This window comes from Semicossyphus pulcher, unplaced genomic scaffold (assembly GCF_022749685.1).
Source record: "Semicossyphus pulcher isolate SPU_LCO1_2020_fin unplaced genomic scaffold, fSemPul1.0.p SCAF_21, whole genome shotgun sequence".
Lineage (NCBI taxonomy): Eukaryota > Metazoa > Chordata > Actinopteri > Labriformes > Labridae > Semicossyphus > Semicossyphus pulcher.
In genome coordinates, this window is record NW_027211695.1 from 5,337,039 (window position 1) to 5,362,247 (window position 25,209).

General features: G+C 41.8%; 1 protein-coding gene across 1 annotated transcript in view; it reads left to right on the plus strand.

Moving 5' to 3' along the window:
* The window catches only part of LOC138600834 (glucosidase 2 subunit beta-like), a 165,808-nt gene that overhangs the window by 30,683 nt on the left and 109,916 nt on the right, over nt 1-25,209 (plus strand). Inside the window, exon 9 of the mRNA XM_069672353.1 lies at nt 21,194-21,280. Within this exon, the coding sequence (XP_069528454.1) occupies nt 21,194-21,280 (87 nt within the window). The remainder of the gene's footprint in view (nt 1-21,193; nt 21,281-25,209) is intronic.

Sequence of the window (25,209 nt, forward strand, 5' to 3'; positions counted from 1 at the left end):
ATTTTTGGTTGAGTCTAAAGCGAAGGAGAGTTCTCTTCAAAGCCACCAGACTCCATTAACAAAAGCAGTAATTTCACCTCGCAGAACACGACACGGCCATGACATGGTCTAACGGCGCCTCGTTACACGTCGTAACACATGTTAATTTGAAACTGAAATAACCCTTTAAAGTTGTAATCTCAAAGATGTCAGTTTCGTTCTCTTTGGCGCCACCTATGGTGATAAAGTGTAATTGCAGAAGCACACTTCCCAGATATCCAGACAGTGCTGCATGTGTGACGTCCACGGTTGGCTCCGGTTGTAACTCTTGATTTTCCTCGCTGACGGTTGCTTTCCTTTTTAGACTGTTTGCTTCATCTGAGCGTCGAGTTTGTTTCTTTTTCTTTGGATTTTGACTTATTTTTGAAGTTGTATCTGTAGTCATCCATCTTTTCTTTGTTTGTTCAGCCATAGTAGATTACTGTATACTCTCAACACTTGCAGAGACTGGAAAAACAGCCGCTTAGCTCCGCCTACCCTCTCTGGCAGACCAACCACTGCTGGCTGATGGAAAACGCGTCACTAACTGGGCGCCGCTTGTGATTTTTTCCACGAAAGTTGCACCAGTCCGTAACAATACTATATACTGCAAATGCAAAGGCTTTCATCAGTGGGCCACAGGCTCAATCACCATTGTGTTACCTCATTCAGCGATAGATAGTGACTTAACAGACATTTATTTACATCAAAATCTTCCAGATTATTACTTTAACAAAACAGTCATTTTACCTCGCAGGTCATGGGACTTGCTGGTCGACCGCTTCCTCATTACGCGTCATAACACATGTTATTTCAGAACCGAACTAACCCTTTAAAACACACACACACACACAATAACACAAACAAAGTAATCGATCGAGGCAGCGGTAGACCATCAGCAACTCCTGGTTCGGTGAGGTAAAATTACTGTTTTTGTCAATGGAGTCTGGTGGCTATGAAGAGAGCTGTATAACTGCTGTTTCTGGTTAAACAAAGGATCTTACTCTTTGACAAAAGGTCCATCTGTTGTTATTTTGACACCAAAACATGTTAACTTAGCGCCCATGTTTAAAATAAGAATCATTTCATTTCATTTGCATAGGATGCATGTGTAAGGTCACCATGGTAACTAAGTAACTTTGAGCTCTTTTTAAGTAAGCTACTTTTTACTTTTACTTGAGTAGAATATTTCAGCACTCTTTCCACCTCTTGTTATGAGAATATGTTACTTATTTATGCTGCTGTTAAACAAGTAGAGAAATAGTTTGGATGTTGTCGTGTTAGCTGAGGACAGAAAACAGCAAATAGGCGGGAAAAAAATCAGCACTGGTTTGTTATTTCTGCTGGCTAATGGGAAGGCGTTCCTAATGAACATAACTGCATCTGAGAATCGGTATGAATATGCATGAATATGAAAATGTGCACTTAACTGCAACCACAACAAACGGTGATCAAGCTGGGCAAATTAAACAGGGTGCCGTTGACGGTACTTAACAGGCAATTTGCATTAGAACTGACAAGCAGCACGGTGTTAGCACCTTAATCAAGGTCCAAGGGCTGCAGCAGTTGCAACATATAAGAAGGGATTTGAATAGGTGATGTTAATTCATTCTGGTTGCTGAATAAACACCACAGTTGGTTTTTCTTGCTGTTTTCTATGTGAAAAGAAAGAAACTGCGTTCAAAGTCAGACGATCTTGATTACTTTTCTTCCGTCGCCCTCCAAGATAACACCGTATTTTTATTTTTTTACTCCCTTATTCAATTTGTGTCATTCTCACACCTTTTTATTAGTTCCCCCCTTCTTCTTCCTCCCTCTTAAGAAGCTTTGGCCTCCACAGAAAATTCAGTTTCCACTTCAGCGGCCCAGATAATTCAGGAACAGAGAGGATTTTCAGGAGAACAATTTGATGATCAAAGGAGGCACTCCACTCGGGAGGGAAAAAGAGGGATATTCTGACGTGTCTTCCTCTTAGTATTCTATCATTATATTACAGCACTCAAGTTCACTCACATTTGGATACAATCTCAGGTAAAAATAGTGCCATTCTTTTCCAGTTGTCTCCCTTTTCCAGCCTTCAGACACAACAGAAACCTGCACAGATAGCGTTTTAATACTCACACTGGAACATTTGAAATGAATCTCGCACAAAGAGAACTGTTCTCGTGCAGAAGTACCGGTGTGTGACCAAGCCAGGACTGTAGCTATGTGCTGCAGGAAATTGCCTTCTCTCAAGAAATAGGCATTTGTGCAGAGGTGAATTTCACTTATCCATCTACTAGCCACCCACCCACCTCCCCTCGAAGCCGCCTGACTCAGTCTACCAGAAACGGAGCGAGATTGAATATAGAATATGTTTTTCAACAGAAATCCCCTGATTAAAAAGAAGTCGACCTTTTGTTGTTCGAGCACCTCTTGGAGGTGATAAGGAGACAGCAGAGGTGGAGGAATTTCACTTTTTTGAGAGTGTGTATGAAAAAAATATCTGCAAATGCCTGAAATGTTGGGAATTCCCCATAACAGTGTGCTAGTTACTCTGAAATCGGGCTTGTATCACAGTTTAATAATATTGCCTGCACCCCAGGGATTCCTGTACACCGTAGTAGAGCTGTCATTGGTCGGTAACGAGGCAGAAATGAAGGCGGTGTAGTTGGGAGGAAGTGGTGCATGGAAAAAGATGGAAACAGAAGCGTAAAGATCTCATTATAATGAACTCTTTGGCACGTTTAGGAAGTAAATCCTGTACAGTATAGAACCAGAAGACTGAACATTTATATCATGGTAGATGGAGAGGAAACTGTCGACCAAACCTTGCAGTGTACTGTGGAATTAGTTGTTGTTTGGGAGCCTTTAAACACATCACATTATCTTTATTATACAACAAACGTTTAAAACGCCATCTTTTTTGGGAATACTGTAGGGTGATTGAAATTTGATCACTCTGAAGCTCAGCATTATCAGTGCCTTAATGCCTGCCTCCATCCATCCATTATGGATGGAGGCAGGCATTAAAGGGTTGTGGTTAGGGCTGGAGCCCTTAGGGGGGGCTGCAGCCTTTCCCAGCTGTAACTGGGCGAGAGGCGGGGTTACATCCTGGACTGATCGCCAGACAGACAACCACTTACACTCACACCTACGTGCAATTTAGGATCACCATTGAACTTAACGAGCATGTCTTTGGACTGTGGGAGGAAGCTGGAGTACCTGGAGGGAACCCACGCATGCACGAGGAGAACATGCGAAGTCCACTCAGAAAGGCCCACTTCGTTTGAACTGGGATTCGAGCTAGGAGCCTTCTTGCTCGAGGATAATGGACGTAGCCACCGCGACATCACCTGTTGGTTTCTCGACTGCGTAAATGAAGCCGCAATATGGCCGCCGCCATGTTGGTTTACAGGAGCCAAATGACCACATTTGGATGAGAGGATGGAGCTGGAGAGGAGCGAGGGGTTGCAGATGCCAAGTTATCAAAGCTAAGCAGTCTGTGTCTGATCCATCAGCTGGCGAATGAGCTAGTTTAACTTTGTGTTTCCCACAGAGGAGATTCTGTTTGTGGTGGCGACTGACTGCAGGTGTTCATTTATCAGACTAAAGAAGTAGTGGACTTGCTGCTCGCTCGCCTGGTGAGACGGTGGCCGGTGAACGACGTGTACCAGGAAACATCAAATAACCGGTCTGCTGTAATCTCTCCGGGGAAAAGCCGACAACTTCTGACTCCTATTTACTGGCCGACTTATAAACACTGAACAGGCTAACAAGCCAGGTATGGCGAGCACAGTATACCTGCTACTTAGTGCTAAAAATACATCGATACAATAACACTAGAATTAACACAGACGTCTTTCACGACCAGATAGTTGCACAAATCCCACAGAGAGACAGATTATGTCGAGTTTTTGCATGAAAAAATCCTCAAAAGGCTCCAACAACACAAACACAACGAAGTTAAGTTGAGACTCTCGGTCTGTGATCATTTGGTGCACTCTCTCTACCCCACATTTCCTGTCCATCTTCAGCTGTCCTATCTTATAACAGCAAAAGTAAAAAAAGTAATCTAATAACACTTTAGATAAAGAGCAGATCTATACTGTACTCTTTGTGAAAGAGACCAGACTAAACCCATCCTGAGCGAGCGAGCAGTTATTAGGATTTGTAGCTTTGTAGACATTTTATAGAGCACAGGTAACTCAATATTTTAAAACAAAAAGATAAATCAATGAAGTAATAATCCAGGAAAAAGTTACGTCCAAGTGATTTCAGTTTTCAACAGTAAAAACTTCCTCTCATACCGTTTATCCATTCCTAACATTTCCCTCCACAGCGACAGATTGACAGCATCCCGCAGCGCCGGGAAAGCACCTGCAAAGCGAGCCGGGCCTGACGCGACTTCACCTTTTCTCTCTCTTGGCAACAACAGCGAGCTCTCTTGATGTTCGCAACATCCACTGATACACACACCAAAAAACAAACACCCGGCGCCTCGCGCTGCCCTCCCAACCCTCGTCTCTGCAGACCAAGGTCAGCCGCTCGGCCCGGCTCTTCACACCATCTGTTTGGGTTGGTTGACATTTGGCCTCAGCCAACACTGAAATCTCACTTCAGACGGGGGGGCTGGGGGGGATTTGCATTCTGCTTTTGTATTGTGTCACAGGCAAAGAGAAGAATTAAGATGGTGTTTGAACATACAAGATATATATTGAAACAAAGATAGAGTGGTGAACTTCTAATCAGAGTTTAGGCTTCTACATCCAGTTTCATGGCTTCTTGCTTCTCATATAAGCTGCATCTAAACTTCCCATTATATCTAGAGTCTAAATATACACTCACCGGCCACTTTATTACCTGTTCAACTGCACGTTAATGCAACTCAATGCATTAAGGCATGTAGACATGGTCAAGACGATCTGCTGAAGTTCAAACTGAGCACCAGACTGGGGAAGAAAGGTGATTTAAATGACTGAACGTGGCATGGTCGTTGGTTAGTTTCAATGTTTTTATTAGAAGCTTTTGTGCAAACAATTTTTTACATTCACATTTTTTATAGAATGACAATTGTAAAGGAAAGAAGAAGACATTGAGAAAAATAGACAAATGAACAAAACACAAAGGAAGGGGAAACATTCACATCAAAGCACTACATGTATTTATAAGTGAGTTTGTGAGTTGTTCGACCATATTTTCAAAAACCGCAACATGTTGGTTAGTTCTGTGATCCACAGTTTCATCGGAGGGACTTCAGCTTTTTTCCAGGATTCAAGTTTTTTTGCAGAGATTAGTCCATAGGAGATAAAGCGTTGTTGAGGAATAGATAATTTACTGAGTGCCTCTGATATTCCTAGTATAATCAATTTCGAGTCTGGCTCTACTTGGATTTTCAGTATATCAGAGAAGACGCTGAATATTTCAGTCCAACAATGAGTAAGTTTGGGGCAAAATACAAAACTGTGGATCAGAGTGGCTTCTTGGAACTGACATTTGTCACAGAGAGGGGAAACGCTGGGAAATATTTTATTCAGTTTGGATTTTGAATAGTATAACCTATGCAACACTTTAAACTGTATCAAGCAATGTCGGGCATTCGTAGAGCAGGTATTGATATATTGTAAGCTTTCATCCCATAAGTCACCGGAGATTTGTTGACCCATCTCTTCCTCCCACGCTCGTTTGTAAACCTCAGATGCAGGGGCATTAATGCTTTGTAATACATTGTAAATATAAGATATCAACTTCTCAACATTTGTCAAGTTTATCTGGACTAGCATTGTTTTAGTCCTGCATGTATGTTTTTACATAATCTCTAACTTGAAGATATCTATTATTTAAACCATATTTCTCCCGTAACTCTTGGAAAGACAAAAAAGACCCTTTTAAATACAGGTCACCTACAGTTTTGATTCCTTGAGTCTTCCACTGGTTGAAAGCACCATCCAAAACAGACGGTTTAAAGGAGGGATTATTTGCTTCTGGGAGACGGCATGGTCGTTGAGTATTTCAGAAACTGCTGACCTACTGGGATTTTCACGCACAACCATCTCTAGGGTTCACAGAGAACGGTATTATTCAGTGAGCGGCTGTTCTCTGAGCGGAAATGCCTTGTCGATGGCAGAGGTCATAGGAGAACAGCCAGAGTAACAGTAACTCGTCTATTTCTGCTGCGTCTCGATTTCTGCTGCGACATTCAGATGGTAGGGTCAGAATTTGGCGTAAACAGCATGAAAGCATGCATCCATTCTGCCTTGTACCAGCGGCTCAGGCTGCTGGTGCTATAATGGCCACTTTGGGCCCCTTAGCACCAATTGAGCAAGTTTAAACGCCACAGCCTGGCTGAGTATTGTTGCTGACCATGTCCGTCCCTTTATGACCACAGTGTACCCATCTTCTGATGGCTACTTCCAGCAGGATAACACACCACATCACAAAGCTTATATCATCTTACACTGGTGTCTTGAACATGAACACAGTGAGTACTCAACAGTCACCAGATCTCAATCCAATAGAGCAATAGGATGTGGTGGAACAGGAGATTTGCATCATTGATGTGCAGCAGACAAATCTGCTGCAACTGTGTAATGCCATCATGTCAGTATGGACCAAACCCTCTGAGAATGTTTCCAGCTCCTAGTTGAATCTATGCCACAAAGAATTCAGGCAGGTCTGAAGGCAAAAGAGGTCCAACCTGGTACTAGCTAGGTGCACCTCATAAAGTGGCCGCTGAGTGTATATTTGACTGTAATTGTTCGCATTAAATCAACCCAAAAACCCTACATATATAAGGCAAATCACAGCCACATGAATAGAAAAGGCAGGCTTCTCTCTTTCCCATCTTCCTCCACGATGTCCCGCCAGCCTCCAGAAGGGGGCAGCAGCCCTCTAAGCAGAGCCTGAGCTAATGGGAAAATGGAAAGTCACATTCACAGGTCATTTAATCTCTTTGTTTTGTCATGGGCTGGGCCTCCGGTGCTGCTTCCCTGCCTCTCGCTCTCTCTCGCTCTTGAAAACGAAGAGAGAGGAAAAGATCTCCTCCTGTTCAGAAAATGAACAATCCTCCATCTGCCTCCAAGAATTTCCTTTTTTCAAGCATTTGCAGGGAGCTCGCAGTGATTCTAGGATTTAATGTGTGTGTTCTGAGGACTGTTTCTTCTTTCTCCCGTCAGTATTTAACTTGAAATGCCTTTTTTTTTGGCTTCCTCATGCGTCACCGAGAATAACCTAGAAGTATGAAATCTGCAGACCTAAGCTGTACTTAGGATTCCAGTCGTACTGTATGCATGTAGGCCATGATGTTACTTTATAGTGTATGCACAGGCACGCTGCGTTTGCTTGCAGATTATACTGTAGTTAAGGTATTACACTGTATGATCTCCGTAACTCAGATGGTAGAATGAGGTACGTGCAGGCGAGCAGAGTCATGCTAGTAAACACTGGCAGCCGTATTCGGGGTTTTGCATATCATTTCCTGTATTCCAACAAGATTATAGTCTTGTGTTAAAAGCCTTCTGGGTATCTGAGGCTAGCTGCTCTGATGGAAAAAAAAGGGGGTTGTCTGCGCCTTCTCCCCCCTCCCCAGTACCATTCATCACCTCCCATCACAAGCGTAATGTTTTTGCTTCCCAGCTGGAGTGCTTTCAAGTTATATAATGTGAAATGACAGGCTGAAACCAGAGGTGGAGTGATACGCGGGTTTGTAGAGAAAACTGACCTGCTAAAAAAACGCTGTAATGTGTCATGTTCTTTTTGAGAGAGGACGACGGAAGGGGAGTCGGAGGCGGAGGAAGAGGAGGAGGGGTTCCTCGCCTGTAACTGTAAAGATTTTTTTGTTGTTGTGGCAGTGCACCTGACACTCCTCAATCTCTCGCCTTGCCCTCGTCTTCCTCTGCACCTCTGAATCTCCTCCGCGCTCGTCCTTTTTTTTTATTATGTAACCGTGGTGATTGGACGCTCTCGAGGTCGCGCGGGTGGCGCAGGTAATGGAAGCAGTGGGAGGTCAAAGGCAAGGAGCAAAGTGAAGAGGCATCGTTTTACACTGCTCCAAAAAGTCCTGACAGCGGAGTCTTATATCAAGAGGTGTCTTACCTGTCTCTCTCTACGTCTACCTGTCTGTGTCCATCTGTTTACCTATTAAAACCGCCCTTTATTGTTTGTTTCTTGTACCTAAAGGAACCCCCTGAAAAACATCTGAGAAAAACTACTCAGCTTTCACTCTGCTCTGTTTGCACCACTTTGACTCCATCGCTCACAAGCCGCCCTGACAAACCAGCCTTAAAGCGAGCTCAAGGCAACAATTTGTATTCTTATCAGCTTTAACCACTTGACAAATACTATTGATGTTGCACCCGTGTAACTGCTGCTCCCAAGAACAGGTACACACCGTGCAACGAGCAGCGTCCGCAGAGAATAGACATCGGCTTCCTCTGGGACAATCTATGCGGGAGCCTCCAGCATTGATCACTGATCTTATTCTGTATCACAGGAACAAAGAGGATGTTTTAGCTGAGGGAGTAATCTCTTTAAAAGCCCCCTAACATTTTAGGAACATTTTAGGGGAACCATACTTAAGGTGTGCAGATAATCATGTTATCTTGTGTGCATATATTTCTTTAAACTGTAAGGTTTAGGTGGGTGTTATAGTTGAAGTCAGCATCAAAATATTTAAAGTTAGACCTTTTATACTTGAGTCTGGGTTGATTTGGACACATGTGGTTACCTATGGTAACAACAAATTTGGTGGAACACTGAAGCAAGCAGCTACTTTGCACAGTTACTCCCCCATTGCATATCTGACTCCCCAAAAAACTATTTTTTTAACAAAAAGGTTAGTCCAAATAAGTATGTCTATACCAGAGCTCTGTATTGAGAAATAGGAGGTGTTACAGAATGTAAACACATTTTATGTCATCAATGAATCATATTAAAAAGGGAAGATTTTGGGAAGCTGGTTGAGCTCAATGTTTAGAGCAGCCGCCCATATACAGAGGCTACACTACTAGATGCAGCGGCTGCAGGCTTGACTACTGCCCTTGGCTCTTTGCCGCATGTCATCCCCTGCTCTCTTCCCCGAATATATCCTGTCGCTTTCTTTAGAACTTGGCTGCTATGGCTATGGGTCGAACCACCTTTGCACACTTTGAAAAATACCACAATTTCCATAATAGTTTTCCAATAATTACACATTAGCGATTAGGCGTGGGACAAAATATTGATACGGCAATATATCATCGTCCTGACACGTGCAATATAATTATCGATAGGCTGATAGGTTACAAATATATGGCACTTTAAACAGATTTCCCTGTGATTTTGACTCACCGCGTCACTACTTCATTACGCCTTCCAGTGGTGCTTATGACATGAATGACGGTAACGTTAACGGAAATTAATTTGCCGAAAAAGAAGTTATCAGATATTATGAGGCATTAATATATGATTGTTTTGCAGTAAAATCAATTATCATAGAATCTTTGTATCGATATCATAGTTATCGTAGGTCACGTATCACATATCGTATTGTATTGGATCATATCGCATTGCATCGTATTGTGCCGCATTGTATTCTATTGTATCGTATAGTATCATATGGTGTTGTACCGTATTGTATTGTATCACATTGCATCGTATCGTATTGTACCGTATTGTATTGTATCGTATAGTATCGTATGATGTTGTACCGTATTGTATTGTATTGAATCGTATAGAATTTTATCGTAACGTATCATATTGTGCCGTATCGTATCGTATCGTATCGTATCGTATCGTTACCCTGCAATTCCCTCCCCTAATTGCAATATAGCAAGTGCGTGCACAATTACAAAAAGACATCAAACTAATGTTCAATGCAGTGAACTATTCCCCACTATTAAGCAACACATCAGACAAAACTCTTCAAACATTTAAGCCAATACTTAAGCTGCTGTTTTTGTAGTACCTTCAGCTCAAATATATTCTGTCACTTACAGACTTTCATTAATCACAGAGATAACAAATGATAATATTACATTATTTCCAGTCCCATATTATCATCCACTGTTTATTGTGAGGTTCATCAGTCTCAAACATCACACATCCTGTAAACAATCGGGCCAGGACTGCATTTGTTCTTGGATGAATTGCAGAATCTTGTGTTCTTTTTCTAAATATCAAGTCACATCCAATATCCTCTGACCCCCGACAGACCACTGGCTCCTGAAAGAACATCTTGTTGAAGAACCTCATATCCTTTGTGGCGAAATGGTTGATGTGTTTTGTGTTTCCATGGTGACCCCCGCCGCACAGCACATAAGACAATAATGAAAGCTCTCAAAGGCCGCGGGGGCACCAGAATAGTACGCGTCCTCAACGTTTCAGCTATTGTGGCACTTGGAGGAGTTACACAACCTGACGTTCACCCTGAGAATGTTTCCTTCCCACATCATCTCGGGGCTTTTGAGACCGGCAGAGATTGGGCTCGCTAGCAAAGGGATGACACACAGAATGACAAAACTCCTGTGTCTGTCTGTCAGGCTTGGTCTTTATCCGACTGACATTTGCTGGCTCAGGCTCATCCAGGCTCTGGAGGAGCCAGGGATAAGAGTCAGACACAGATGGCTTTTTCCCTTGCAATTCTGTCTCGCACAAGACTCAGAGGGGAGAAAAAATGTTTCTAAATCTTCATCCTGTTTTTACAGACTCTCTGAAATATAATTGCCTCTACAGAAGTATAAGAACCAGCGAGTCTAACATACTGCAACGCTATTTTCAGTTATATGTCCTTTTCCAGCCTTTTCTTCCGTCCTGACCCAACCTATTGGTGATTAAGGCTTGATACGGCTGCTGTTTCAGAGGAGACATTTCTTGTCCTCTGAATGAGTCAAAAGAACAATGCAAGAATGCCTTGTGCCATTTAAAACTGATGAGCCGAAGCCAGCATGAAGGAGGAGAGGGGAGGTGTAGGTGTTAAATTGATTGGCGAGAGAAAAAAGCATCTGCTTTGCAATAGCTTAACAGTTGCCTCAGAAGCCCGCCTGCTATTGTTTCCAAACAAGAATACCCACTTCTGTGTGCCGAGGAGTGTCGCCTTCAGAAGAAATGTGTGAGAGGGATAGAAATTGTTGCATAAGAAACATTTAGAGACATCTTTTTTTTGCAGCTTTCCAGGACCTTGATCTATTTTTCTTTTTTCATAGCCGCCTCAACTCCGCTTTTCTGTTCTCCAGGCAGTTCAGAGTTAACACGTGGGCAGAGAACAAAAGACAGGGGAGGGGGTGGGGGGGATGCAGGGCTGGAGTCAGCAGCTGATCCGATGACAGAAATGGCACCGAGGCGAGAGGGTCCCAGGTGTAGTCATGACTCAAGTAGCACTCCAAGATAGGGGGGGTTGTGATTGAGGGGAGCAAGGAGCGGAAAAGGAAGCATGGGGGCATCGTGGGAAGTTGTGTTCCTGTGTGACAGGCTGCCTGTTGTGTGCATACTCCCTGACAGCAGGAGAAGCAAAGAGACAGGGCACCTGACCTCTCTGACCTTCACCAAAGTAAGACGGGACTCAGACTCCTGTTATTGAGCAGCAGCGGCATGAGTGTGAATGAAACTTTGAACAGTTAGACACCACTGGCACTCAGATACAAGACATACTTTCTGGCTGGAGATGCCAAAATCCTATAGGAAGACATTTTAGTTTAGTCTTTTCATTGGCTTCTTACACAGGTAGACATGTTGATCATCAGCATATTGAGTTATCATGCTTTGGTTTGGGCCATTAAATCCACTGAATCTAGTCTGATAACATATAATATCAGCTCTGCAAGTCCCATTTATTGGACAGGGATGGAATGATTCATTGTCTTCCTTCAGATTCATAAGGCTTTGTTTCCCTTTTACACAGGCCATAAAGATTATAAGATGGTCATCTTAATTGTAGGGATGGGTATCATTATTTATTGATACAGATACTGCATTGCTACTCTTATCAAGACTACGCTCCATTATTTGGTGTGAAAGGGCTGTGGTCATCTTCCTTTCTTTTAGTAAATGCAGTAACAGTAACAATAATAAGGAATACAAAAATATTTTTCATGTTGTCATGACAACTCAAAATTCCCACTTAAAAGAGCTATCAGTTACAAGCGTACCTAAACCATCCTCGTTTAGTGATGGACAATGGGTTTAACTTGGGTGTCTGACTTCTGCTAACATTACCCGCTGCAGATGAAGCTGAGGCTGCTGCTTGACTGACGCTGTCTGTGTATTAAATTGGAACATAACTTAGAAGTGCTAATAACTGAAGCTAGCTGACAACAATGACTGAATGGTTCCTACATAAGCCTGTATTTATTCGTTTTTAACTGCATTTTTAGTTTGACTAATCTCATCGGCAGCATTGCCAGTGAAACCACCGTGACTCGGAGGCTGCACTGAGGACCTACTAGAAGCAACGCTAGCCACGGCATTAGCAATAGCCGCTTTGCTAAAGCAGTCAAACACGCTGCACTGCTTCAGATTTACAGAATGTTGAACTATATATGTGTTTAATGACGTTGCGGGTGTTACCCCCTTCATCATCACTAGGGGACAGCAGCCAGCTACATTAAAATGAAACTATCGAATGAAAGCGATATTAAATAGGATGGAATGTTAACGTTAAATACTGATAGGAGCACCATTTGTCCGTGAGCTAATGGGTACTTTGGGTACTGACCAATCACATTCTGGTACCAAATAATACCGATTCTTGATACCCATCCCTACTTAATTGTAACACAATGTTCCCAAACACAATGTCGTTGCTCATGTCCATTAAGGGAAATTCCTTGGTGTGGTCAAATAAACGAACACAGTCCTGTATCAGTTCTTGTTACCAAACCCAATTGGTTTTACTTCCTGTCTGAAATACGCCATGCATACAAATAATGTTTGTCACTTGGAATTAGTTGCTTTTTACGGGTACAAATCCAGCCAAATGACAAACTTGTATTATTCCACGCACAGCTCATCGCTATTATTTTCCATCTCTTTCAACTCTACTAGCTAATTAATGAAGCTGTCAATCACAAATCAAAGGCGACACCCGGGGAAGATAGAACTCCATAATTGCAAATTTGCTTCCTTTTTCTAACACTCTAAAAAAACATTTCAACCCGGCTACCTAGAAATTATGTCAATATATTCTTAATTTGTTTTTCCAATTATGTTGTGGCGGGTCATATAACTGCTGCCTAATTTATGCTCAAGCAGGAAGTGATACGTACTAAATATAAGCAGGTGGTTGTGGTAAACTGGGTATTCCACAGGCGCGGGAGACCAGGGATTTCAGTAATTTATATGTTTATGTTTAAGCTACAAAACACTTTTGTTATTTCAAACAATCCAGTAGGGTTAGGGTTTACGTTGTGTCTCAAGTTTTTGTAGAAATCTTAATTAATGCAAGACTGTGATCTTTCTCAAACCTCCACTTAGAAAAGTAGTCCCTTCCAATATTTGTAATAACCACTCAAAAGCAAATGTTCTCCCCTCAATATTCAGTGCAAACCCTACTGCAAAGCACTCTGAATGGTCACTGAACTCCTGCTGCTTCCTGTTGGCGTTCATGTCTACCAGCTACAGTAAACACAGCAGCTGATGGCTCACAGGTGTGCCACACAGGTATAACAGTCTGTTTAAACGGCAGCACCACTGATGCAAATAGAACCCCGCGTGTTACTGAGCACAGCTGCTCGGGGGTTTTTCAGTCGAACAGTCTGGAGGATGATCTGAGTCACTCATCTTTTGAAAAGTGAGTGTGTGGTTGATTTGTCACTAAACCGAACCGACCTGGTTATCTTCATCGTTTCCCACACTCGCAGGTGGGTTTGTCTGCGCTGCACGACCACTCTGCGTCCGCTGTGGACTTTATTTAACACCCAACTGAAGCTAAAAGTTAATAGGGAAAATACAGAGAAAAACATTTTTCTTACCTCTATCATATTTCTAACAATGGCTACACTAAGAACCAGATTATACTCATGTTCTTACGCTTGCATGATCTCAGTCTGCTGCCTTTGTTATCTTTTACATTGTGTTCCTGTGCACTTAAGTCAGCATCAGCTCTGTTGTCACTCTGCCCTTCCTCCTTCCCTCTCCTTTCTCACGCACTCCCCTCACTCCCTCCACAGAGTGACATTCATTAATTAAATATGGTGTACTGCCGCAGGATGTGCTTCCCTTTCCACTATCTCCAGACACTAATAATTACATTGGCATTTAGCTCCGTGATAAGCCGACCCTATGGCCTTTATGAAATGTTCCCTGGGCCCGGATACTGAGCAAAATATAGACTGACGCGAGGCTGCGTATCGATCCAGGCGCCTGTCTTCTTGCTTTTATCTTAAGAAAAGAGGCAGCGTTCATTAGCATGGCTGAAGAATCTAACAACAACACCTGATTTTACACCATTAAAGGCTGGAATCGAGCTCTGCTTGTGTAACTCTTCACAAAGGTGGGCTCTGATTAAATGAAGCTCGAGCTGCTGCTCATGAAATAAATGCCAGTGAATCCACGGTCATTTATACAACACATTCTTCTGTTGGTCTTTATGGTTATAATGTGCAGACTTTATGGCTTCATTTAAAGTAGATTTCAATTATTAAACATTGATAATAAAAACAACAAATAACGGCGTAACGACATCCCGGCTCCCATCAGTGTGATCTGGCGATGATTTAGCTTCTTATTAATCTCTATAAACAGACATCTGCATGCTCACAGCTAACAATCCGTTCTAGATCTAAAATTTAACTTGAGATAAATTCCCTGACGCTGTGTCACGAAAGCCGTTCAGCGTTCAGATTTCCCAACTTCCTCGAATGCATCAGAAACGATCGATCCGACCTCCGTTCAACAAACGAGCATTTTAAAAGTAGTTTTCTTCTCCTCTTGAGGACAGACCTGACAAAGCTTCAGTTTTGCTTTTTACTAATCTGCATCATGATGTTGACATTTCGGTAAAGGCAAGATCCGTTAATTCAAGTCAATCACAAGAAAAATTGTTTATTTTTCTGTAAACAATGCAGCACGCAGAAAAGGAAGTCATTTATCGCTAACCACCGGCTACACGCCCGGCACATTCAACTTTGTGCCCAGAGGCGAAATTGTAGCCGATAGGATCCGAGATTGGTATCGGCCTAACCTAGTGTGTAACACTTGATCTCTTCGTCTTTTTCCAATATATTGCAATTGCTGTTTGGCGTGCAGGAAACGCATGCTGCGTAAACTTGTGGCTTTTTGGGTATAACCCTAAAAAAGGCTCACGATCCGTCGGAACATCTTTTGAAACATTTCTTTGTTTTGCTTTTTTAACCTCTTCCCAGATTTGTTGATCATACTGCACTGCTCAATTAACTTTAAGCCCTTATTTATACCTCAAGTTATTGATGTTTCCCTCTTTTACAATGTACACAATGTGAAGATACTTGGTTATAAAATGTGTTGTTTATTGTTGCACCTTAAGTAGACTAAGTGCTAATTTGGTGTAAAAACAACACCTTTACCCCATGACTAATTATGTCCCTTCTATATGCTTATAATTACCTTCCTAGGGTCACCTGAATATTTCTAATAAAGAAAGTGATGAATAGATGGATAATTGGATGGAAATACCAATTAAAATCTTTTTTAAGACATCTAATTACACCATCTATAGCTCATAATGCCAGATAACAGTCAAAAACCCAAAGATATTCAGTTCATAGGTATATAAAACATAGAGAAGCAGAAGGTCCTCATACTTTAAAGGCTCCAATCAGTGATTATTTGGCAATTTTGACTTATTATAAAAAGCTGTTTTCAATCCTTTTCATGCCCACTGCCTAAGTAAGTAATGAACACCTTATAAGAACTTCTTATACAGCTAGTACATGAAAATCAAATCCAACTTATATCTCTTTAAAGTCTAACATGATCTGAGTCTAAACCACAGTGACTTATAGTGACTTCCTCTCACATCCAGAACACTAAGATATGTACAAGCTGCTGTTTGAATGAGCAAAGACGAGAGCTCGACTGTATCACTATTTGCCTTTAGTATTAACTTTGATTTTTCCTAACCTTATTACTCAGGTGACCTATCAGGCGGGTTCATTGTGAGATTATAATGTGGCTTATCAGCTTTATGGATGTATCAGTTGATGCTTGAGTCACAATCACTGTAAACATTGAATTTAGTTTGAAAAGCTCATTTCAGCTGTTACATTTTCTTAAGCTGTCTGCAAAGAGCCTGTCATATCTCCCCTCGGTTGTCTTGTATCAAGCTCCCATGATTCCCTTCTTCTTTTATGCCATGTAAAACAATGCAAATACTAAAAACCCATCAACTGATCCTTTCCAAGTGAACTATTGTTATGGAAATTAGCAAATACACTGTTATACTGAAATGTTAAACTATCACTCTATTTCAACGTCGTCAGATAATATTGACAATGCTTGCGGCCACACCCCGAACACGCCCAATCTCGACCGATCTCGAAAGCTAAGCAGGGTCAGGCCTGTTTAGTACTTGGATAGGAAACCGCTTGGGAATACCAGGTGCTGTGGTGGTAGAGTCGGTCGTCTCTCAGTCGGAGAAAGGTTGGGGGTTCGATCCCACCTCAAATTGCTCCCGAAGGTATAGCCTTTGATGTATGAATGTGCATAGATTCTGATTGGAGATTGGCACTTCTCACATCTGTATGTGAATGTGACATGTAGTGTGAAAGCACTTTGAGTGGTCGGAAGACTAGAAAAGTGCTTTAAAAGTACTGATCATTTACCATTTACAATGAGTCCCGACCACAAAGAGCAGGTTCTGTTGGTTAAATTCCTGCAGCAAACACTCTGACTCATTGTATTAGCATTGCTGTCATACAAAAGCCAATCTCTCCTCACCTCCTTATCCGTAAAGCGTAAATTCTCCGTGAATATCTACTTCCTCCCTGATCTTCATTCTTTCTTTGAGGTTGTTCAGCACTGGCTATATGCAGCCACATTAGAGGTGGGAATCACAGGGGAACTCAGAATATGATACGCGATACTCAGCCCACGATAATGATAATATCACGATACAGCGATTCTACGATAATTGATATATAAGACAATCATAACGATATATCACGATATCTGATTAACTTCTTCGGCCAATTAATTTAAAGTTACCCTGTAATCTAAACGTTATCTTACATTTTATGTGTGCGAAGAGTTGAGTCAATGAAGAGTTGAGTAGCGTAAATACTGATTAAATTCAGCAACCAGCCAGTGGCGTACATCATTTATTTGCCAACATAGATTTCTACCGCGATTGACAAGTGGCAGCTGTTCGTTCTGGACTCTGATTAACTCTCATAGCCTGAAATACTATTTTCCACAGCTAGGATAAAAGAATACAATAACACCAGAACTCAGATTTGCCCGAATAATCTCCGATCACCAAATTAAACTTGAGATTTGAGTCTCTCTTCTTCCAGCTGGAATTACCAGGGAAGGTTTCAGTGAAAAACCATCTGGGCTTCAAATTGGACCTCTGCACTCGGGGGATTGTATGTACCATTCAGTATCAGCTAGTGCTCCTGCTACCTTGGGAAATCTGCCTCTGACTTCTATTATTTTGGTCGATGTTTCCGTGCTCGTGTGTCAAAGGGCCTGAAAGGGGATCACTCGCGAGTCCTTTTCTATCTGAACAACATGCTGTGCTGCTGTATTTGTCGCTGGCTGGGTTCTTGTCTGTGTAACGGATAAAAGCTCAGTTTGAGTGACAGCGATGCTAAGAGGAGGCAAACTGACATAAGCAGCTGGCAGCTTTATTACACATGTGACTCTCTGCTCATGCATGTGTATATACGGTATGCACACATGCTGTATGTGCTCTGATACTGCGTGGGAGTGGTAATATTTTCACTCGTGTGGGTTCATGGTAATAAATGTCTCATCTTTTTGTTTGTGCGTTTTCCACATATTTGCAAGGTGATGCATTTCATAACTCCTGACTAGAAACCCAATATTCTCCTGCCAGGTGGATATAAGTGGTATTTGTAGAACTGTGCTTCTGGGACCAGCTGGATCTATCAAATAACATAACACAGTATGTAACAATGTTATTTGATCTCTCCTCCCTCCCCTATCTCTCTCTGTAAGGCAATATCTCTGCATACTGTTTTATCAGCCTTCGTGTTAGTCCGACTAAATCAACTGTAGAGCTTGTTTGTCTGAACTGTTGCTGAATTTTCACATAACAGCCGACAAATCTCTCAGAAATTGAAGTTCAGATTCAGTTTACAGACAAAGTGTGCTGTTACATAACCTACTCCTGCTTAATGTGCTACTTAACCACTGGAATTTATATAACATCACGTAAAGTTACAGTTTGAAAGTGGATCTGAACTTCTCTTCCTTTCCTCACCTTCATTTTGGTCTTCAAACAACACCTTCTTCCCTTCACGTCAGCCCGATTTTGTTTCTTTATATTCCATTTAATGGATGTAGACAAGGCAGAAGCTCATTACAGTTGTACCCTGAGGGAGTGGAAGAGGTTCGCCTTAGCACCTCATTTGTCTTTACCTTTAAACTGTTGGCTAAGAGAGCAAAGGTGATGGATGTCAAACAGTCAGGAGAAATCTGAAGTTTGCTAAAACCATGAATCTAATGCTAGAATTGATGGCAGTGGCTTAACCAAACAAAACCTTAAACAACCTACAGTACAACCCAGCAACTATGGATGATTTTCATACCAAAAAATTGCAAAACAAAAAATGCCCATTACAGATTCCGAAACCCATGGTGACTTCTTTAAATGTCTTTATTTTGTACAAGCATCAGTCCAAAACTCACAATTTTTCAAATTAAACTAAAGTAACAACCACAGACTGTATATATGTAGGACGTGGAAGTAGCTTCTTCTTGTCTTTTTTTCCTAATGGCCAGCAGGGGGCGCCTCCATTGGTTGCGAAAAGTCCAGTTGTATGAAACCGAATGGGAAAATTACCCTAGTTTCAAGTGAATAATGGTCCCATTAATAGTAAAATCAAGCTTACCCCAATAACGCAGGGTATGCCTTAAGGCGGGGCTACCAGTGATTGACATGTCTTCACCATAGACTGTATAAAAAAGATGGATGACATGACAGCTCCCTAAAAGTGAAGCCAAAACATTTCACGCGCCCCCTGCCTCCTCCATGTTAACAGATGGGACAAGAGTCAAACTATAAAAGCAAAATACACGCCACATAAATGTTTTTCAAACATGGTTTCTGTCATTATAGTTAGTTCTTATCATGCTGATTTACGTCCAAGTGTTCATTTTTCTGACAAGTTTATTTTTAATTAGTTGATAGATGCTGTAAAAAGGATGATTGACAGCTCTGTTGACAAATCTGTTCAGGATTAGCAAAGTAGAGGAGGAACGGCGAGAGGAGACGTAACTAACACAATCACTACAGTCATTGAAGTTAACATATCTGTGAACGCCTGCTTCAGACCAACACAAGAAGCTGTTCAGCTGTTAAATACAGCGACGTGCGGGATTTTTGCTGGGTTTTTTTGGTTAGCTAAGTGTGTGTTTTGGTTAGTGGAAGTGGCTACAGCGGCTTCACCCACCAATCTCTAAAGCGCAGCTTCGGCTCCAAATGGCGTCACCAGTGCTAGATGGCAGCGACCGTCACAGAAGGTGTTTTGGTTTCAATTTAAAATGAAAGTAGATGAAGACGTGTCATCCATTGCTCTCTACCAATATAACAATGCTAATTCACCCTGTCATCCAAGTATTGTAATTTCTAGTTCCCAAAAAACATGAACACCAAAGAAAACCCAAACCCAAGGCTTTGAAAGGAGGATTCAAAAACCAATGGTGGACGTCTGTGATTTTGGTAACAGTGAGAAGCTAGAACCTAGTTAAGGACTTACTCAATGATTAATTGACAACCGAAATCTCTGCAGAATAAATATCTGCCAATGTGCTGCGGATTAATAAAGTTTCTACTCCAGAATTGAACCGTCTAACCATAAATTGCTTATTCCTTTACAAAGGTCGAGCTCCAGATACAAAGAGCATGTCACCAGCAACAAAAGATAAAGGCTGAATGCTGAATAACAAACCGTGAACTTCAGCCTCAAACAAACCTGGCATTCAGCTCATTTCCTCTCAGCGCACACAGCTTAATTTGTATGCAATTCAAACAAACACATTTCAATTTGGCTTTGAAAAGGCTACCTAAGCACAAAAGAACTTTTTTTTTTTCTCACAGCACCTGCCTTCCAGTCCAAAGTGTCCGGATCCACAGTGTGTGTTTATTAGCTTAGCTTAATTGTGCATAGTATCTAAAGGTCAGTGCCTGCTGTGATGCATCGCTGCCAAAATGGCTTCCAGGGGACACTGTTTCAGATGAATAAACACTGAAAGCTGCACCACCTTCCACCCCTCCATCCCCGTCTCACCACCCAATGTGCAGCGGCATCAAATTTGGCTTTTTCAGGCCTTGCATAAGGTCCTGTGACTGATGGGCATCCGCTGGTACGCGCCGCCTCACTGACTTCCATTCCAGCAGGCGAAAGACAGCAGATTAATTCGCTTGTCAATTTTTCCACTCTTTTTTTTTTTCTGCTGGATTTTATTCAGATAGGAGGAATGATGTGTTTGTCCTCCAGTGAATTAAAACACGCAGTTTATCTGTATAACTACAGCCCACTCCCTGATTAATGGTATTTGACTTCTATAAGCAGTAAACTTCTTCCGTTTGGCTGTAAAAAAGCTGATTTAATGAGCGAGCGACTGGAATAGATAAGCAGATATGGCGGTGGGGATTATTGGGAGGCGAGCTGAATGGGAGATGGATGCTGTGCAGTTTATTATCGGTTATGTAATGCACTTTTTATAAGCCCGTACCTGAGGGGCGAGGAGGCACTCTGAAATAGATGCGAGATTGTGTGCATCCTGAGATATGCGTCGGAATGTATGCGTGCGTTTGAGGAGATGTGTCCACTTGTGATGCAGGTCGTGTATTAGATTGTATTAAGAATTTACAAGAGGAGAAAAAGCGTGGCATGTTGAGTGCATTTAAAGATACAGAGGCTTTAGATGTTATTTGGGCTCATGTTTCATTCATATATTGTGTTTGCGCATTTATGTTTGTATGCCATTTGACCATTAGATGAATTGTTTTTAACACTTAACACTTTTAATTTAAAGTATTTTTCCTCCTACCCCGCAGGCTTTGTTGGGCGGAGGCCGTCAGATGGATCTCAGCAAGTTTCAACACACGCTCTGGGACATCCTGATAAGAGGAGACAGCGTCAAGGTGAGAACCATCAATCTTCATTCCAACTTTCCTTTCTTGTTTCTTCCTTTTCTTCGAGCTAACTACATTCTTGATTCAGTCCTTCATTCCTGTAGGCCTTGGATTCTTTTTACCAATTAAACCGCAAATGTATGACTCATCCTGGTGATAGCGTCGGTCCAGGAACCTTGATGACATTTACAGCTTGTACTCATGAAAACATAATCGATTAGTCTGCCTTTTTGCTTTAAACTGAAAATCAAAATGACTCAACAATTTTGCATGGATTGCCATTAAATTTGGCAAATGTCTCACAAAAACATCTAAACATCTACCAGACAAATCGCCATGGAATTTAGACCTTCTCCAAAGCCATTCTCACGTCATTGGAATGCACTTATCTAGCGTCTTTCTTGTCTTCTGACCACTCAAGATGCTTAACACTACATGTCACATTCACCCTTACACTCGCACCATACACTCACATTCCCACACAAATGTACCCAAGGATAATTTAACATGTAGACTGAATGAGCTGAGGATTAAACCGCCAACCTTCCCATTGGAGGACAACCGACTCTACCTCCAACTTAGGACCTTCGGACAATGTCTGGATTATCAGGTCCATTCATGTCCAGACTTGCCCTTTCACAAATGTAGCCCAAAGCAGGACATTCTCAGTGTGAGATGACTTCTCAACTACTGAGAAGTGAGGGATGTACCTGGGCAGGTCGTGCATGACTAGACGGACTCGTCAGCAATGGTGACTTTTTTTGGAGTGATATCAATACAACATGTATTTGGACGTATCAGCAATACACAGGCAAGCAAAGAAGAGTTTGAGGCATGTACACTCGTGCAACGCCAACAACATTATCACGTTCCCATGTCTGATATTTTGGGTTTATGACCAAATACCTCCAATACTTCTTCACCATTCATCTTGTTTCGCATACTGAGTCTTCTGTTTCGATGGTGAGATTTGGAAGTCGTTCGCGTTGGTGTCTTTGCAGAAGCATGATTTCACCTTGACACAGCTAATGCAGTCTTCTCCTCAAGTTTGGACTCTGCCTCTGGCCGTCCCCTCAAAGGACACTATCGAGACAGCTTGCAGTCAGGAAAATGGAGTGAATTTGCATGCCAAAGTTCACCACAGTTGCTGTGCAAATGTACTTTGCTGCTGTGACTTGGACAATTCCAATTTGAAATTTGAGGAGCATATAAATACTGTTACCAAGGCCACATCTACCATTGATCCCTTCCTTTGGCCACCTATAGTAGATTTAAACCTTTCTTCTGGTTCTTTACATACTAACATCCTAACATTAGTAAGATTCTGGAGATGAGCATAGGAAAATAAAGCACTGGTATCTTTACTGACTTGATCAATAACCTCCAGGACCAATGTAGAGACAAGAGAAGCCTAGATGGTAGGCGACAAATCAGGACAAATTGCATCCCTGACTCTATCCTATCTTGACAGCCACAACACAAATAACCTCATAATACCTTCCATTCTCCAGCCTGTGTTAATTTAGAGTCCCTAAACAGCCCACATATTTCATTCCGAACACCAGGTTTATAATCCGCACGTTTTCATCTGACAGCTAAAAAGAAAATGTCCGCTCCTCTCTCCATCTCCTGAACTGCGGACGTGGAGAGCACCAGATACCATCCTTTTCATTTCCGCTCCTCCAGATAAAAAGATGAGAAGGAAGGGAAGGGGGGGGAGGGCGCGAAAGTGAGGCCTATCGCTGGGCAGCAGTGATTGAGTCCCTTCGCTAAGCCACAGCGAGGATCTGCTCAAATAACCCCGCTCTGTCGATAAGAAGCCTGTCATTTCCATAGACAAAAAAACAGGGTTCAGATTAGATTTCAGCGTCCGCATGGCTTCTCTTAGTGCCGCTCGATCATAGAATGTGAATAATAAGGCAAACCGTCTTTTCATGAAAACACACCACTGAAACGCACACGGACTTGAAATTGGCTGATCTTATGTGCACTATTATTAGCTGTTAGCAGTAGCTGCGCTGGTCTGAAGTTTAGAATATCAACAAAATAGGCTTTTTCAGAACGATTGCAGGAGTGATTTAAGTTTCTGATGCAGGTAGGTGCTTTTACTCCAACATGGCTGATTACTGTAATTGTCTCTTTTCTGACTTTTCTGAAGGAAGTCTTTGAAATAAAACAGCAAACATCCAAAGTGCAGGATTGTTTTTTTTAGTTATAGAGTCCATTAGAAGAGTCTGCCTTTGGCGTTCATACCATTCATTCCAATAGTAAGTGAATATTGTATACAGTATAGGCTTGTTGAATATGACATTTCTGTAATGTGTCCAGGCATTATTTGGGCTGCGATCATTTCCCAATTTCTGGTATTGTTGCCACTACATTTTCAGCGTGTCTATAGATGATTATTTGGGCTTTTGCCTTCATTGATAGGACAGTGGATAGAATAGAAAACATGGGACCAGAGTGGGGATGACATGCAGCAAAGAGTCAAGAGTTGGAGTTGAAAATGGGGCCGCTTTTCCTCTGTGCATGGGGTGCATGCTTTAACCAATGAGCTAAACTGACACCCCGATTTTTGCCTTTCAGTACAGAAACCTCAACAATTTAACAACCAGTTTCACGAGTAAATGTGTCAAAAAAAATCATTGTATAAAAGAATATATTGTAAACTGTCATCAGGAAGTGCCTGACCAAATGAAAAACAGCACTGAGGTCGGATAACCTCGAAATTGCTCTTTAAGGTTGTTTCTTTGGTTTCCACCAGAAGCATGGAAGTCAATGGGACTTACACATTGGTAGAAACAGAAGCACACCTGTTCTATGCGATAAACAAGTGATTGACAATCTCCAATCCAGGTTTATGTTCCTTATCTTGAATATCTTTCTCATTAGCAGGTTTCAATCAGGAAGCATCTAAATACGACCCTTAAAGTGCATTGATGTTCCTTTGTCTTAAACCTCAAGATGTTTGATTATAAAAAAGTCGACAGTTTTAGACTTACACTGGTTAGTATTTTGTGTCTTTATGGCATTGGCTAAAGAGCAAATAGGGCCTGAAAGGGACTGAAAAGCCTGGTTGATTGAGGAATTTCTTCAAACTGTCGTTGTTCCTATGTATGTGAGCATTTGTGGCACACCAAAGCTCTTTATTGTGTTTCTAGAGTTCTTACAGTTACAGTCTAAAGATAAGATGCAGCAGGCCTATTGTTACTTTCACTTTCATGTGTTTTGTACAGCTTACTTATTCTTCCGTCTCTTTTTGATGTGTGGAAAGTTTTAATGGATTTAGGGTATTGTACATTCTTTTATGTTGGCAGCCTGCAGGTGTGATTGAGTCGATTCATTCATCATTTGCAACAAGTACACAGCAGCTTGTGAAAAGTGTTGAGAAGTGACAACCAGCTTTGTTTCCCTCCTTCCTTCCTACATTTAAGCTTCTACATAGCCCTTAAACATCATAATAACACTTAGATTCTCAAGAGGTTTTCAACCACTTGTATGCAATCGAGTTTCCATACCTCTCTGTTTCTTCCTCTTCACTTCCTCTTTCAAGCATCTCTTCTGCATCCTTCATGTTGCAGCCATATGTTCAGTTAGATTCTTCATTGAGATGCCTGTGTATTACAGAACATTCTACATGGAGACTGGTGACAGATGTGACCTTTTCATGCAAAGGATCAAGGCTGATTGCGGTATGCTAATGCCTTGCATTGTAGCTGCGGCGGCTAATGGCTTTGTTTCATTTCACACTTTCATTCCATATTTTATCCCGGCAACAGCGGCTGTAAGAAATGCACCGGCCATGACAGTGTTTCCTGTTTCATAAGCAAACATTGCTAATGAATCATCTCTTATGCAACCTAATTAGGAAATATGTATTCAGTCTTTTCTTCTATTTTATATCGCTTTAACCTGGCCTGCATTGCCTTGTCATAGAG